The 16807-nt window shown below is 39.3% G+C and overlaps 2 protein-coding genes across 3 annotated transcripts; one reads left to right on the forward strand and one right to left on the reverse strand.

The window, feature by feature from the left end:
• Positions 1–1283: 1283 nt before the first annotated feature.
• LOC109198417 (uncharacterized) lies at positions 1284–6071 on the forward strand. Of its 2 annotated transcripts, XM_025905590.1 has the most exons (13): positions 1284–1541; positions 1891–1926; positions 2223–2307; positions 2407–2497; positions 2635–2723; positions 2810–2937; positions 3032–3083; positions 3905–4002; positions 4104–4239; positions 4323–4387; positions 4575–4621; positions 4783–4931; positions 5642–6071. In XM_025905590.1, exons 1-10 carry the CDS (start codon positions 1322–1324, stop codon positions 4348–4350), a joined length of 963 nt encoding a protein of 320 aa, XP_025761375.1. In that variant the 5' UTR covers positions 1284–1321; the 3' UTR covers positions 4351–4387; positions 4575–4621; positions 4783–4931; positions 5642–6071. The 2 variants fall into 2 exon arrangements, with proteins under 2 accessions (XP_025761375.1, XP_019209399.2); XM_019353854.2 differs by lacking the exon at positions 4323–4387.
• Positions 5977–11932, reverse strand: LOC109198418 (MAP kinase kinase kinase wis4). Its single transcript, XM_019353855.2, has 12 exons — positions 11728–11932; positions 11452–11503; positions 11081–11143; positions 10847–10882; positions 10643–10752; positions 10233–10533; positions 9555–9598; positions 9175–9439; positions 8789–8981; positions 8557–8689; positions 7910–8017; positions 5977–6626 (listed from the first exon to the last, which is right to left on the reverse strand). The coding sequence occupies exons 2-12, from the start codon at positions 11498–11500 to the stop codon at positions 6189–6191; spliced, it is 1740 nt and encodes a 579-aa protein (XP_019209400.1). The 5' UTR covers positions 11501–11503; positions 11728–11932; the 3' UTR covers positions 5977–6188.
• Positions 11933–16807: the final 4875 nt, after the last annotated feature.

Raw genomic sequence — 16807 nt, forward strand, 5'->3', positions numbered from 1 at the left:
GGAGAGACATTTAAACCGGATATTGAGAGCCAAGTTGCTTTACAGACGTAAGTACGACCTGGACGCCGGGATAGATTTTATTGTCAACCAACTGCAAGGGCCTGGGAAGGATCACGGTTATCGGTCGATGTTTACAAAGTGCAAACAACACGGCATTGCTATCAGAAAGGAAGACGTCAAGGTCCTCATCTCTTTACTGGACCCAGTAGGTTCCCAGGTTCGCCAGACCAGACGTCTCTAACTTTTTGTGGCACATAGATTTATGACAAACTGGGATATGTATTAATGGATGTGTCAGGAGTTTTCCTGTAATGCAACTCAGATTGGAATAAGTGACACTCAGACAGGTTTTACAAATGAACGTGCACGGGAGAGAACTGGACAGGCGCCGTTCCTTCGCTTGACCTCAGTTGCTCTCGTCCGTTCCCCCGTAACACTGCTCTTTTATTGTGGTTACATGAATATGCATAGTTTCATTAACATATAACGTATACCTTGTGTGTGTGTGTGTATGTGTAGTGAGATATGATCCCATGAAGACTCCCCAAAGCTGGTGCCAGGAGTCTAACGGTACATCTAAACAAAAGGCTCTTAGACTAAAACAGATACAGAGTAGGTGTCCTCCTATACCATAAATCAGTAAGAGAAGGTACAACCTCTCTCATGCTCCCAGGATGTGTGTGTGAAAGTCAGAGAGCTCTGGAATGCACACAAAGCTTGCACAACGTAACTTCTCTAGTAAACAAGAGCAAACACATATAGAAGACCTTAAACAAAATGTACTTCTAAACATAAACATAATAAAATCTTTCAACATTCCCTCCTGTTGTACTACGGTGTACATTTTAGGACATCGTCAGGTCTCAGGAAAAAAGGTGTCAGGTATCAGTCTCACACGGAAAATTGTCAGGTCTCAGGTATCAGACTCACATGGAAAATTGTCAGGTATCAGACTCACATGGAAAATTGTCAGGTCTCAGACTCACATGGAAAATTGTCAGGTATCAGACTCACATGGAAAATTGTCAGGTATCAGACTCACATGGAAATTGTCAGGTATCAGACTCACATGGAAAATTGTCAGGTCTCAGACTCACATGGTAAATTGTCAGGTATCAGACTCACATGGAAAATTGTCAGGTCTCAGACTCACATGGAAAATTGTCAGGTATCAGACTCACATGGAAAATTGTCAGGTCTCAGACTCACATGGTAAATTGTCAGGTATCAGACTCACATGGAAAATTGTCAGGTCTCAGACTCACATGGAAAATTCTCAGGTATCAGACTCACATGGAAAATTGTCAGGTATCAGACTCACATGGAAAATTGTCAGGTCTCAGACTCACATGGTAAATTGTCAGGTATCAGACTCACATGGAAAATTGTCAGGTCTCAGAAAATCTTCCTGCAGGTGGCGCTGTTGTCATGTCCCATCCAAATTGATTTCCAAATACGTCATCAACGTGTGACAGTGGGAGAGCGCAAGGTCATTGACCTCACCGGAGTTTTACCGCGGTCCAGGCTCCTAACGACACAAGGTAAGTTTAACTTTTTCTCCCTTTTGTTCATATTTTTGACACAGTTGTGTGATATTAAGTTGCGGTAATGTTGTGAAAGTTACCTATCAAAGAAGGAAATCTAGTTTTGTACGAAACCAAATCAGCACTATTCTTGTCTGGCCAATTCGTTCTAGCTAGCGACAGTGGTGGTGAAACGTGATTTAAATTTAAACTGTTTAGTAATTGTTTTGTATATGTTTCAGCAAATGGACAAGCTGAAAGCTTACGAGCAGCCTGCATCCTTTCTCTCGCTGTTTTCTCTTTTCTATATTGCTACTGTTGAGATATTTTGTGATCCTGATATGTATTTTTCTGTTGTTGTTTTTAGACTTTTCTGCAATGTCATCCGACGATGATGAAAGGAGTATCCGACTCTGGCTGTTTCTTATGACTGTACCAAAAATACTTTTTTTTTTTTTTTAAAGAGCATTAAAAATAAATGACGAAAGTACAACTTATTTATTAACTACTGTTCACCTCTTTCATATTAAAGAAGTGTATTTTTTGCTACACATATTTTATTTGTGGGCACTGAATAGACGCTGCTTTTAGTATAATTGCCACCTAAAAAGATTTAGTAATTTACTGGTTAATTACTTATGTTCAGTGTAAGAGGTGGGTGATCAATTAGACTATTTTTGTTACACTTAACCTTTCAAGATACGATGATAATAACATTGTTCAACAAAGGCTTAAAACAAAAGGAAATCAGCTGTGTACTCAATTCATATGGGCATAAAATAAGGTAAGTCTGCATTTCAACAGTTTCCATGACAACTCTCTAAAATTACAAAACATGCAGTTGTCCTTTAATATAATGCAAGTCTGTGTTGTCTTTTAACAGTGAGAGGCATCTGAGACGAGTTTTAAAACTTCTAGGGTTGAAGCGAAGATGCCCCCAACGACCTTTTACTGAAATCCACAAAGCAGTGGAGGTAAGTGTTAAAACATCAGTGCAAAAAATACATATTTTCCTGAAGTCTGTGTTAGGAGCTATTGTTGAAACAATAAATGTTATTTTCTGTAGTTATTTAAAAAAGCCCATTCAATTAATTGTTTGTTTGTTTTTTAGAGTGAGATGAAACAGTGGTCTCCTGAACAAGGAATCAGGGCAATGGTAAAGCGGGTAAGGGATGTCAGAGGAGTGCGGCCTTGTTACAGGTTGGTTTCCATAGTGTGTACTCAATATAATCAAGTATTCTCTTGTTTTACTGTTGAGCTCAGAGTAAAATCTATTGTTACTGTAGAGACGATGTTGCTAATATAATGAGGGATATGGATGCAAGTGGTCTTCAGAGGAGATCTCCTGGAAAGAAGAAAATTCCCCGTCGGAATTACATCAGCCGTGGTCCAAATGACACCTGGCACATTGATGGTATTTATTTTATCTTTTCAATTAACCTTCCTGTCATGTTTTGATGTTACTTCTGTCGAAACAAATTGTAATTTTTATTTGTTGTTTCATATAGGCAATGATAAACTGAAGTTCTTTGGAATGTGGATACATTTGGGGATTGATGGGTAGGTCTGAATATGGCATTCGCTACTTAATTGATTATATTCAGATATAGTACAAAGTTGCTTCAAGATAAGGATGTGAGGTAAACTGAGGTGTTATCTCTCCTGAGTAGTCTAGGGCAGGGATGGGCAACTCCAGGCCTCGAGGTGCCGGTGTCCTGCAGGTTTTAGATGTGTCCTTGATCCACAGCTGATTCAAATGGCTAAATTACCCTCACAACATGTTTTGTAGTTCTCCAGAGGCCTGGTAATGAACTAATCATTTTATTCAAGTGTGTTTACCCAGGGTGTGATCTAAAACATGCAGGACATTGGCCCTCGAGGTCTGGAATGGGCCAAGCCTGGTCTAAGGGACCAAGATAAAGTATGAATAGTGAAGGAGGATTCAAGATGGCATTTTTTAAAAGGTTTATTTCCTGCTAGTCCATTTCAGACTGGCAGTTATTTCAGGGAGGGCCAAGAACAACACAACAAATAAAACATCCCTGATATAAAGTAAACAGAATTTAACTCCAAAGAAAATAAAATGTACAATTTACGATAACCTACCTAACCAACACAATAAACAGGAGAATACAAAACAAAAGGCAGCTCTCTCCTCGCATCAGTCTGAACACAGTCAAGGGTCACATTCAATTCCAAAGGCATGTAAGCCTACATAACTATGGCAGTCAAAATGGCCGGAGGAACCAGAAACAACGCCTAGACAGAATACAATGGAAAACCAGAATACTCTTGGGGAATGTAACAAAAACCAAACATATTGCCAAAACATGATTAAATCATATGTACGAGTGGCTGCTTTTCAATTTCTCTCTTTTCAGATTTTCCAGGAAGGTTCTATGGCTAAAGGTGGGCACATCCAACCGCAAACAAAACTTTGTGGCCAGATACTTCTTTGAGGCTGTTCAAGAACAGGGTGGTATGCAATATACTTAAAAAAGGGGGGTTAAAAAAGATTACATTTTGGTTATAAATTTATTTTTTCATCATTCACTAATTATCTTCAGTTTGTGTCTTTAGGCTGTCCTCAAATGATTCGGGGGACAGAGGAAAGGAGAACCTTGTTGTGGGTCAAATGCAGATGGCATTTCACATGCGAGATCTTGGGAATCAGGCATGGAGGTGCTTCAGAATGGGGACATCAGTGCACAACCAGGTATGTCTTTAAGCTGGTAAATGACTATTTCTAAAGTAACAACCTGACAACAAAACTGATAATGTCATGTTTATGTTGTTTAGAGAGCTGAATGTTTTAACAGTATTTTAAAGCGGACATGGATTAAGAATGGCTGACAACATTTGAGGTAAAGCAAATCTTTCACCTGTAAAACCTAATAACAAAGACTAGCCATCAAAATTGCGCTAAACATACGATGGATTAGTTTATCTGAAAACACTATGCTGGAATTTTTTTTTTTTTTACATCTGTACCTTTTCACTGATGAAATGCTCACCTTCACAACTTATGTCTTTTTCAAACCACATGCTTAGGCCATGATGGAGTCTGGGATCCTTGAACTGGACAATCCTGTGCACATGTAAGTCAATATTTTTAGACATGAAAATGATCAAGCAGCAGTATGAAAGTATGTGGTCTAGGAATGCCTTTGTTTTTGAGTACTGATTAAAAATTAGCTTTACATATTCTTCCTCAAAGAAGCAGATGAACATATTAACTTTTTAATTATCCTTTTCATAGCAACTGCTTGCAGTACTCACACTTGCCACTGCTTCAAAGAGACTTAAAAACGGAGCAAACAGTTTGGAACACCCATGACATCCGCAAGCAACGCAATGCACCAGGTCCATTTGGGAAACCCGACCTTCTGTTTACCTCACCACCTCCTGGTATGTCATTTGAAAGTCTGTGGGGTTTTTTTCTTTTTTTCTTTTAACTTTCATTAGTTTACTTTTACTTTAATATAGCACTCTTCACAGGATAAAAACCACAAAGTGGCTTCACAATTATGTAAAACAGACATATAACAGCACAATCGAACATACAGAATAAATACAATCAAGGAAACATAATGATTTAGGGCAGAGCATTTCATGACCTGGGAGCCACCGTTCTGCAAGATCTATTGCCTCTGGTCTTCTGGTGGGACTACTAACAGCCATTGATTAGATGATCACAGGCTGGGAGAGGGAGTGTGGGGTTCTATAAGATCAGAAATGTAGGCAGGAGCTTCACGATTCGGAGCTTTGAAAGTCATTACTAAAATTTTAAAATGATTTTCTAAAATATACTGGAATCCAGTGTAATGAGCGTAAACTGTTATAATGTGCTTTCTTTTATTTGTCTTCCTAAGAAGCTTACTTCTGGTACAATCTGAGATTTCTGAATTTCTACTGTCAATACAAATATGGCTTCATATTGGCACCTTTAACTAAAAATTAATCAAAATGTTTGAGTGATATTTACATCTTTCAGTTTCTGCAATAACATCTGTAAAAACTGACTGCTTATTATACAGGTTGTAGAACAGCTTTATGATTATTCATTTATTTTAACATTCCAAAGTGAACATCTTTTCAATATTGTCTTTCATTCGCAGGATATGGCAATGTGCTGCACATAGTTGACCCAGACCTTTTAGACTACGCCAAGCAATTAATCTGTGAGGTGGAAGAGCCTTCACTGGTAGCAAACCAGGAATTCAGAGACATGTGCCAGAACATTTTAGAAAACAGCCAATTTCCCTGCACACCTGATGGTTGCCTTGCTGCATACCTCATGCTAGTCCAAGAGCTGACAACTGCCATGAACAGAAATGCAGTTCCTACACCTTCTACGTTTGCAGAGGCAAATGACATATACATCTTTCTGAAGAGACAGAGGATGGAAGGTGCACCAGTAAACATTTCCAATGACCAATAAAATCATACAACATTGTTTGTTAACATTTATTTATCCTTGTTTACAATCAACAGGTAATTTGAAAACTGTCTGACCAACAAAATGTACAATAAAATGTTGAAAAACAATTGACAAGGTGCCATCTTTCATAATGATTCAGTGTTTCATTTAACACAACTTTTGTTAACCCTAATGTATAACATAATTAACATTGAAAGACTTTTGAACTGCAGACTGTAGCAACATTACCACTTGTAGCCATATCGGCTTGTAAGATCAAGGCCTGACTTGAGAAACTTAACAACATCAGATGCGGAAGGCCTTGAGTCTGGGTCATAGCTCACCAAACCACCAAGAAAACTGTGTTTGTCACTGAGATGTGATAGGGCATGTGGTGGGGTTTTGGTGGCCATTAGTGCAGCCAGTTCTCTTTGTTTTTTAACAGTCCACGGAGCGGACCCCGTCAGGATCTCCAGATATGTGGCTCCGAGGGACCACATGTCTGTCTGGAACGAGGCCTCTTCAAACATCAGTATGCATTCAGGAGCCATGTAAAGATATGTACCACCAGCTGGACCAATAACCTGGGCAGTGAACTTACTCCCTTGACGAAGCATCACAGTGTCTCTTATGTTTGCCATGCCCCAGTCTGTCAGGACTGCCTTCTTAGAAGGGTGGTGAACCTATAAGGTATACACACGAGAACTTATCAGGTTGTCTTAAATCTCACAAATGTTATCAAAACTGTCATTCCAAAGACCACAGCTCATAATTGAAAAAAAAAACCCCTCAAAGCTTTTAGCACCCAGATCACCCAACCACTGCAGATTTATTCTGAGATTGTTTATTATACCTAACATTGAAATTAACAGATTGGATAATGATCAAACACGGTTTTATAGTCCTGTTCTTTTTTTTATCCCCATTCCACTTAAGAAAGTGGTACAGACTAATAGAACAATAGAAAAATTCAGTTTGTAAAGCCTAAACTTATTACAACATGTTGGGAATTTTGTAGGTGTGCAACAACCAACATATTAAAGAAACAATGTAAGGCTTCCTACTTAAAAAAAAGTCCTTTATATGAATATACCAGAACAGTTCCTCGTTGAAATGTAGTGTTTAATAGACTGAAGAGAATAAAGTTCAATAAAGAAAAATTCAGTATGGCTTATGTAGAAATGTTTAGCTTATTTTAGAGCTTAGACATGTAGGAATGTTTAGTTTTTAGAGTTTAGAAATATGTTAACTTAGAATGTAGAATTATTGTAAAGACACTGACACTGCCCTCAATGTAATAAAGGCCTGATTGTGTCATGAACTTAGAAGTAGATTTTATGAGGCCCTCCCCCATTTGAGCTGTGAAACTAAGACAAAGAGGAGTTGATGTTAAGTGGAAATTCCTCAGGGTATACTTAGGAGGGGGTTTCAACATTTGTGACTTGATAACGGTGGTCTGGAACGGAGATGGGTTTTTATGACATCCGGGAAGTCACTACATTGAGACACACACCTGCAGTGCTTTACTTTACGCACCCACACCCACATGCACACTCACTCACGTGCATGAGTGAGTGCATGAGTGAGTGTATGTGCGCATACCTGTGTGTATACACAGGTATGCGCACATAGTCACTCACGAACACTCACGTAGGTACGTGGGAGCGCGCACATGTAGGCATTCACGTGCTCGCACACACACAAACATGTAAACATGGTGATTAGTTTTATGGCACCTCGTAGAGGGGTTAGAAGGGGGTCACTTATACAAAACTGCATGTAACGGACAAAGGAGTTGAGATCTGCAGAGGAAGTCCGGGGTTCTGTACATCTCCCTTCTATAAGCTATAATCAATAAGTGTGTATTAATAAAATATTGTTAATTGACTACTCTGAGTCCCGGTGTTTTTTCTGGAAGCCTGACGAATACACGAACTGTGGTGAAACTGCTTTTTGCAACACTTACCATGACATTTGCTGGCTTTATATCCTGGTGAATGATTCTCTGTGCATGGATGTACTCTACTGCCATGGATAAGTCCAGTGATATGAAACCGGCATCATCCCCTTCAAGCTATCAAGACAATATATAATGGGACCTAAGACCAACAAAGTCAATGTTTGGAAGTGTCCATCAAAAATCCCTGATTGCAGTCCTCTTGTGAAACTGTAAGCAGAGGTGAATGGTGTGTGTGAGCAAGGTGGCCAACAAATCTGACTCAGTTACACCAGTCCTGTCTGGAGGACTGGACCAAAATCCCTGAAAAATATTGTAAGAATATTGTAGAAGAAAACCTAAAATGTCTGAACTCATCCATGTAAAAAAAGCAATTCTACCAAAATAGTAAAGAAGCTTATTATTAGAAAGTTAAGATTATTATTTTACTAAGTTCATACTTTTCTGGCATATGGCAATTAAAGATCATTTTTGTAATTCTAAATGGTTGAAAACATGAGAGAAAAAAAATTAATCAGTCTTTTTATATGTTGTACGCAAAGATGGTTTCAAGTACATATTTAAAGAAATGCCAGCAATAAGAAGTTCTGTTTTAATATGATGGTATTAAGATTATTCACAAAATGTATTCAATATAAAATTATGAGTATTGGTACCTTCACCAAGCAGCTGTCTGTGTGAAGCACTTGCTGCAGGGTTGCGCCATGAATGTATTCAGCTGCCAACAAAAAGCAGGACTCAGTGCGGGCAACTGCCATTAGTCTGACGATGTTGGGGTGAGACAGTCTCCTAATAAAAAAAAAAAATAAAAAAAAAATAGAGGCATTACAGCTTGAGGAACAATCGATTTTGAAAATGAAACAAAAATAAGTGTGTCAAAGTTCTTACAGTGAAACATTTATCTCATGATGAATGTCGCTGTCCTCCATCCCTTGTTGGCCACACACGATCCTTTTAACAGCTGCTGGAGTACCATGAAAAGAACCTCTATATACCTTGCCAAATGTCCCTTCTCCCAGTAGATTGTCCTCGCTGTATGTAATTAAAGCCTCTTCCACATATGGAACACGTGGAAGATACACTTGGGGATAAAAAACACAAAGTAACATACATTAACATACAGCTACTGCTAAACATTCTTCTATTAACTGCTGGATTAGTAATATCTAGGTTTACTCCAGGAACTTGAGTACCAAATAGTGAAGAATGAAAACCTTTATTTACAATTTTGTCTGATGATATGATGTTAGCCCTAAATGCGAAATAATGCTTACATGATGGCGACTTTGGAGTTGTGTTGAAGGACTCTGCAAAATCTATCAAAAGCTCACTATTTCCAGCACCTTCAGATAGCTCTTCAGCTCCCTCCATAGCTTCTTTTGCCTCAATAACTGCATGTGGTAACATGTCTTGGCTCACTGCTCCACCTGGACCTAGAGATGACCCTACATTTTCCTCCTTCCTTTGCTTGGACTGGCTTTTCTTTCTGACTCTCCCTGTTTCAAATTCACCTGAGCTGGATGTTTCTGGATGGAAATCCTATGAACACATTCAGCCAAGATATATTTTTTGCAGGGTGCACTGTGAAAATATCCACATTTATGACAATGATAAGAAATTAATTGGTCTGTTCAAAAAGAAGCCATGGTTTTACCTGTTCTGCAACATTTTGTCCTATGAGGGTTTCAGGAAGTTCATCTGCAGAATAAGATGCATATTACAAATGTGCAATGACCAAGCATAGTAAACAAGTGTGTAAAGGTTGGAAATGTAATGCAAACAAAATAAGAAGTCAATTTTAATGATTTAGTTAGATGTCCAGGCATTCACCTAAACTGCAACTTTCATCACCACCCACTTTAGTTACAGGGTCTTCATCTGTAAAATAACACATTAATTGCAATATATCTGAATGCCCACCATAGTCCGTGTACCACAGGGGTGGGCAATTCCAGGCCCCGAGGGCCGGTGTCCCTGCAGGTTTTAGATCTCACCTTGGGTCAACACACCTGAATCACATGATTAGTTCGTTACCAGGCCTCTGGAGAACATCAGGACATGTTGAGGAGATAATTTAGCCATTTAAATCAGCTGTGTTGGTTCAAGGACACATGTAAAACCTGTAGGGACACCGGCCCTCGGTGTCCACCCCTGGTGTACCATGTTCAATCACACAATCAAAAATATTCAATTTGGTTTGGGCAGGCACACACTTGAGATGGAACTTTGATCATCCAAACACACGACCTCTGTACAAAAAGTAAAATTATTTCATACCATACAAAATCGAGTGCTAGACAGTAGTTAATAGCAATATTGATCACTTTATTACCCAGTTGTCTTCGCCCGATGTATAGTGTTCTTTTCCACAGATGTGTAATATCAGAAACAGTTCTGTATTCTTTGTGGAAATCCTCCTTACTCCACCTGGTCCCGTCAGAATGACAAAGAGTGAACTCACTCCCCTCAGTACGCTCTGGCCAGAAGCGTTCTTTGGCTATGGTAATTAAATCATCATAGGTTTCATGGCCTTGCAGGATGATTCGAGGTGGAGCTTCGTCCATTATTAACTTCTGGTACCGTCCACACCTTCTCGGAGTTCTTGGTTTCCACTCCATGGGAGCCATTCTGACCTAGCATCAAGGAGAAAAAGCAAAGTTTATGAAAAAATATGCCTTTTTAGACAGTTAATTATTAATATATTGCTGATAGTCATACACATAGCTTCACTTTTTAACTAACCTTCAATAATGATTTGCCATGGTCCAAACGTTTATCATTCAATGGAAATTGCCTTTTCTTTACTTGAGGCTGTAGTAGTTTCTTGGCTTTACCAAAGGCCTCTGCTGCACCTGTAATGGATGAAGTTGAAAGTTAATCAAACTGATCCGCAGAAAGTTCTATATTACAACTGATCTTAAAGCAAAATAATTGGGGTTTTCTTACTGAGAAATTCATTGCCACTTGTTGAAGGAGTGTCATCTGCAATATAAATAGGGCAGTGATGTGAAACATGTGCTTTATAGAATTCTACTACAATCACAGACTACTGCACACTGATCTGCTTTCAAAATGTATTGCATCTATAAATAAAGTGGTTAGTCAATCATAACCTGCTAAGCATATCATGTTATATAAAGGAGATTATTTTACATGTTGTTCAAAAGTATCAAAACCTACCTGATTTTTCTGCTGCCAGGAGCTTTTTTACGTTGTTATCAAAGCCTTTTTGGGTAATCTCGCCTTCAAATAAAATTTTAGAAAGTAAGGAGTTATAGCTAGACTGTAGGAGCCAAATCCTACATGAGTATCTAACTTTTAAATTGCAATGAAGAAATCCATCTTTTGTCAGTTTTTTTTAAACTAGGGCACTCCGACAATATCACAAAGTAATAACTATATACGTCTTTTAACATGCATATTAATTAAGAGAAGTAAATAGGAATACCAAACAATGTTAAACCATTAAAGCACGATATTGTCAGGGTTGTTGGCAGTTAAAAAAGGAAATTGCAAGCATTACAAAAACATTTAATAAAGCGTTTGATTACCATTTTCAAGGTCTTTTTTCAGCTGCTCGTAAGCTTTCAGCTTGTCCATTTGCTGAAACATATACAAAACAATTACTAAACAGTTTAAATTTAAATCACGTTTCACCACCACTGTCGCTAGCTAGAACGAATTGGCCAGACAAGAATAGTGCTGATTTGGTTTCGTACAAAACTAGATTTCCTTCTTTGATAGGTAACTTTCACAACATTACCGCAACTTAATATCACACAACTGTGTCAAAAATATGAACAAAAGGGAGAAAAAGTTAAACTTACCTTGTGTCGTTAGGAGCCTGGACCGCGGTAAAACTCCGGTGAGGTCAATGACCTTGCGCTCTCCCACTGTCACACGTTGATGACGTATTTGGAAATCAATTTGGATGGGACATGACAACAGCGCCACCTGCAGGAAGATTTTCTGAGACCTGACAATTTTCCATGTGAGTCTGATACCTGACAATTTACCATGTGAGTCTGAGACCTGACAATTTACCATGTGAGTCTGAGACCTGACAATTTTCCATGTGAGTCTGATACCTGACAATTTACCATGTGAGTCTGAGACCTGACAATTTTCCATGTGAGTGTGAGACCTGACAATTTTCCATGTGAGTCTGAGACCTGACAATTTTCCATGTGAGTCTGAGACCTGACAATTTTCCATGTGAGTCTGATACCTGACAATTTTCCATGTGAGTCTGAGACCTGACAATTTACCATGTGAGTCTGATACCTGACAATTTTCCATGTGAGTCTGATACCTGACAATTTTCCATGTGAGTCTGAGACCTGACAATTTTCCATGTGAGTCTGATACCTGACAATTTTCCATGTGAGTCTGATACCTGACAATTTTCCATGTGAGTCTGAGACCTGACAATTTTCCATGTGAGACTGATACCTGACACCTTTTTTCCTGAGACCTGACGATGTCCTAAAATGTACACCGTACTCCTGTTGTTTGATCTTTTCTCCTATATATATATACACATAGCAACTCACTAACAATGTATCAGTCTATGGCCACTTGTAAAACATTTTTAGCCAGGACATCATTAATTAGTGGGTTTTGTGAGTATGTTATATCCAAATGTCTATCTCATTATCATCTTCTTCATTCTGCGGTAGGGTGATGTTGCATCTCTGAGTTGTCTAAGTGTGTTCAGAGCATCAGTCATGTTCGATGACTGTAAGCATGTGTGTGAAATGCCAGAGTCTCCACAGACTACTAAAGATCAAACTTCTATCTATCTGGAACTAATTATAAAACCCTAAGCATATAAGTAGATATCTGTAAACATAAATGACAATCAACAATACAAATCTAACATTCTCCCCTTCGGCAGTTATGCTAGAAAAGTCCCTAGTTATGAATACCTCATGTCTGGTAGTGTTAATGTAACCATTTTTATACTCAGCATATGTAAACGTACACAGTTTCACAAATGTATTAGCAGTTACCCAATTTCTCATTGATCTCATTCAATGGTAAACTGCATCCTGCAAGCAAACAAATGAATTGTTAATGGTCAAAAAGAAATTAACATTTTCAAGATCACTCCAGCTTGGTGGTGCTCCTCTGCAAGACATGTAAATCGCACGTCTCTCTGCAGAGTGGTTTAAGTTCTGCAGGGCGTCATAAATGTCTCTTCCAGTTGTTTCCATCACTGTCCATAGGACCAGAGTCCAAATGTATGTAGAATAGACATTCAGACATACCAGTTGAGTTTGTTGTTTGTCAACATGGGTCTCAGCTATCTTCAAAGCTGCAGGCCTCGTCAACACTTGAGTTTTGTGGCCTCTACCAACCCCCATCACCTCACTTCAGGCCTCCTTGTCCTGTGGGGGATACATATGACTCCTCCATTGTCCATCCTCTGCAGGAAAACCCTCTGTGGAAAGGATGTTGGATCCAGTTATCTTACTGCTGTTATGATCCCAGCAGTCGTCAGTGTGCCAACGTATGCACAGTATAGTGACACAGCATTGGGTGATGTTCATAGGAAACTGCTGTCATCACCACCATAGCTTCTGGTTCCTGTGCTTTTCACAGAATCATGATGCCATCCTTGGACTCCCCCTGCGCTGTCGGTGGAGCTGGGCACGCTCCCCTCATCCTTCAGGTGCCCGTCTGTCGTCCACAATCTCCTCTGTTGGCCTCTGGAAAGCCCCCTTGGCACAGCTCTCATCCCAACGCAGCTTCATGGTCCTTGCTGTGGCTGTGGAATCTGATCTCATGATGGGCCCCAAACAGCTCGACCTTTGACCTCAACCACTGCCTGGGCTGTCAGCTCTGCTTGGAATGGTTCTCGCTTCTCACTGGGCCTCTGAAGATTTCTCAGGAGATTCCTTTCAGCAATACTCTGACTGCTGCACCTGTATTTCCTTGCTAGGAGGAAAAACTTCTATTTGGGGAGCATGTCAATCATCATCAAACCACATTCTTTAGTTCAGTGAGCTTCATTTATGGACCATCAAAGCCTCAGCTGAACATGGATGCACCACTTTACATAGGTTTAATACCCGTAGATGAACTGTTAAGCACACAAAAATCATAAAAACGTAGTTTAGAAAACATAGAAAAGATAGTTTCATGTAACTCTTTAACTCTGGACCCCTCCTCTTGACGCATGGACACTCCCATGAGTCAACTCATCCAACCTAGATTCCTGTCTGAAAGAAAAAGATTAGCTAGATCATGTCCCAGGCACCCTCAGGGCTTCACCTCCTCTGGAGTAGCTCCGTAACCCTGCAATAAAAGATGTTAGTGTGTTTTGCATATTAAGTTTGCTTAAAACCCCGGCTCCGCCAGGAGCCTGCATACACACCATCATGGCCTGGAAAACAAGATCTGGAAGTAAAATCAAACTTCACACTTATAAACAATTGTATCATTAGAGTAATAGAGCACTCTTAGAAAAATAAACATTGCAACACACATGGACAATCCTGGAGGTCAGGCAGAAGTTGACAGGTTCCAGAGGTGCTATAAAAAGACCATAAAGACCATATCTGTGGACAGAAGTGACACTAGTTTCAACACAGGGAATGTTTTACATGTTATCCACATCGTCAAAGTAACCTTCACATTTTCCCAACAACACAGTGTAACAGCATCACCAACTCATAACCTGTAAACGCAGTTTTCTTCACACGTAAACCCAGAAATCCTGTAGTAGAAAACATCAACCAGCTATCCTGGTATAAATCACATGATCAAATCACATGAAAAACTGTAATGCTGTAGAAATGTTAGCGCTGCGCAGGTGTACACACACTTTGTCACAGTCACCTCTGTGAGCAACACAAGGTAGTGAATAACACCCCTGGTAGATGCACAGACACAGAAAGTAACATTTAAAAGTTAAATCATCACGCAACCTCGATGTTGCTGTCATCTTTCTGCTCCAAAAAAGAGAAACACACATAGATTCATCTGCACCTTTGTCAGGTGGGGGTTAACTTCGCACAGTGATGTCAGTCAGTCAGTTTTATTTCTCTTCCACTCATTCATTCATGCATTCATTCATTCATCCTTTCTTTGCTGACAGTGGAAACTGTCATCGGATTTCGTTTCCACTTCTCAGCAAAATGACGTCATTTCAAAAAGAAAAAGAAGAATTTTTAGATCGGATTATCTCGCTGAATGCTTTTTTTTGGGCAGGGACCTATTTTCTAATTGTCCCAGATAAGTGGCTTTCTCCAGAGCCCATTGTAATCTTTTGGAGAAACTCACTTGCAACAATTTTCTCGACGACGTGTCTTATAGCGCTTCTGTTCTAATCGTGCAGATCTGCTCAAACAGAGGTTATCAAACAAAACTTTCAGTGCACTATGAAAGTATCAAAATAAAAAGGCCTCGTTAAGTCATGACACATGCTCCTCATCTCAGGAGGGTAAATCATACCATTAGCATGGTTCATCATACCATCATACTAATTGGCAGGCTCAACTTCACAACAAAAGAAAAATCATCAGCTAGATTAATTCAAAACCAAACCAACCATTAGCCGCACAACACACAACATAAGCCTCATGTCTCATTAGCTATGAATTTTAATCCCCAGGACTGTACTTTTTACTCATTTAGGCCACAGATTTTATTTAGTTTTCCTTTTTCCCCGTCATCATAAAACATGTGACATGTTGTCATGCATTTCACAAAAGACGTTTGTTCTTATGTATTCAGAGTTGTGTATCTGGGTGCAGGATTCACTCACACATCACAACAGGAAACTCAGTGTTTTAGAGTCTCCACTCTAACAAACTCCAACACATCCCATTCACTCGTGCTAGAATTCAATCACCTTTCATTAATCTAAGAACCATCAACTAATTTGCATATCAGATGTTAACCCACTAAGATGACAGGACAACAGAAATGCATGTTCAAAATATTATCACAAAAATGGAATTTCCCTCATACAGTAAATTACTTGTGCTGCATCAATCAGGCAGAAAACATCTCCCAATTTACTATATTACCAACTAAATTTATTGTCTGATCACTGGTTGATCAAACCAGAATCCTGATTTTTTCCCACAAAATTAAACTGTTGTCCTGCAACCTAGAGAGTTAACTGTCAGCATTGGATAAATTCAGCATTTGATAACAAGTGTCTGCTAAATTGACTCTATTTTAGCACTGATGAGAGATAACAAGCTGATTTTCATTGCATGTATCTTTGTGTTATTAGGCAGGTTTAATCGATGTCTGTGGAGCTGCATCTCCAGCAGGACATGTTCTTAAAGCTGCCTTTCCTACACACTTCTCTGCTATTATTTGATCATTTTCAACTAATGTGCTATGAGTCCACTGATTTTTTCTTTTCATCACACGAGGTGACTTGGACAAGATGATGAACAGACTCACATGTTTAAGATGGTGTCTAATCTTCATGAGCTCTCTTTTGTTTGTGTTAGTAGGGTTAATGCATGTTCTGCTTGTGTGTGTGATTTTGTATATGTTTCTTTTCGCAGTGTTTCAGACTCCTTCACAACTTTCCACTTAAGCAGTCAGTTTTCTTTTCCCCAGATTTGCTAACCCAAATTTTGATTTCCCACATTAAACACCAGCTTTCCTCTGTGTTCTCACCTGCTCTCACTCTGTCGTCCTCTCCCACTTCAACAGTCCAATAGCCGGCAGTTCTTCTTCAGCTTTGTCCTGTGTTCCACTGTCTCTTCTTGCCATTTTCTCCAAAAGCGGCAAATGTCAAACAGTCTCCTGAGTTCTCCTCAAAAGTCCTTTTCACAAACACAATGAAGTTGCAGCTTGTTGGAAACAGTGTCATTCATCCAGTCAGTCAGGATGATGGTTTACTCTTCTTCTCTGATGCTGTTTGTCCACACTGCTGCT

The sequence above is a fragment of the Oreochromis niloticus genome, linkage group LG3 (assembly GCF_001858045.2).
Source record: "Oreochromis niloticus isolate F11D_XX linkage group LG3, O_niloticus_UMD_NMBU, whole genome shotgun sequence".
In the NCBI taxonomy this organism is placed as follows: Eukaryota; Metazoa; Chordata; class Actinopteri; order Cichliformes; family Cichlidae; genus Oreochromis; species Oreochromis niloticus.

What these genes read in the sequence shown, in the direction of transcription:
- LOC109198417 (XM_025905590.1), top strand. Translation starts at nt 1,322, where the DNA reads ATGGAAAATTGTCAGGTCTCAGACTCACATGGTAAATTGTCAGGTATC. An exon ending in CAGGCTCCTAACGACACAAG is followed by an intron (nt 1,542 to 1,890) that starts GTAAGTTTAACT and finishes TGTTGTTTTTAG; the next exon opens with ACTTTTCTGCAATGTCATCC. An exon ending in GGCTGTTCAAGAACAGGGTG is followed by an intron (nt 4,003 to 4,103) that starts GTATGCAATATA and finishes TTGTGTCTTTAG; the next exon opens with GCTGTCCTCAAATGATTCGG.
- LOC109198418 (XM_019353855.2), bottom strand. Translation starts at nt 11,500, where the DNA reads ATGGACAAGCTGAAAGCTTACGAGCAGCTGAAAAAAGACCTTGAAAAT. An exon ending in CATGAGATAAATGTTTCACT is followed by an intron (nt 8,690 to 8,788) that starts GTAAGAACTTTG and finishes TTTTTTTATTAG; the next exon opens with GAGACTGTCTCACCCCAACA. An exon ending in CAGACAGCTGCTTGGTGAAG is followed by an intron (nt 8,018 to 8,556) that starts GTACCAATACTC and finishes TTGTCTTGATAG; the next exon opens with CTTGAAGGGGATGATGCCGG.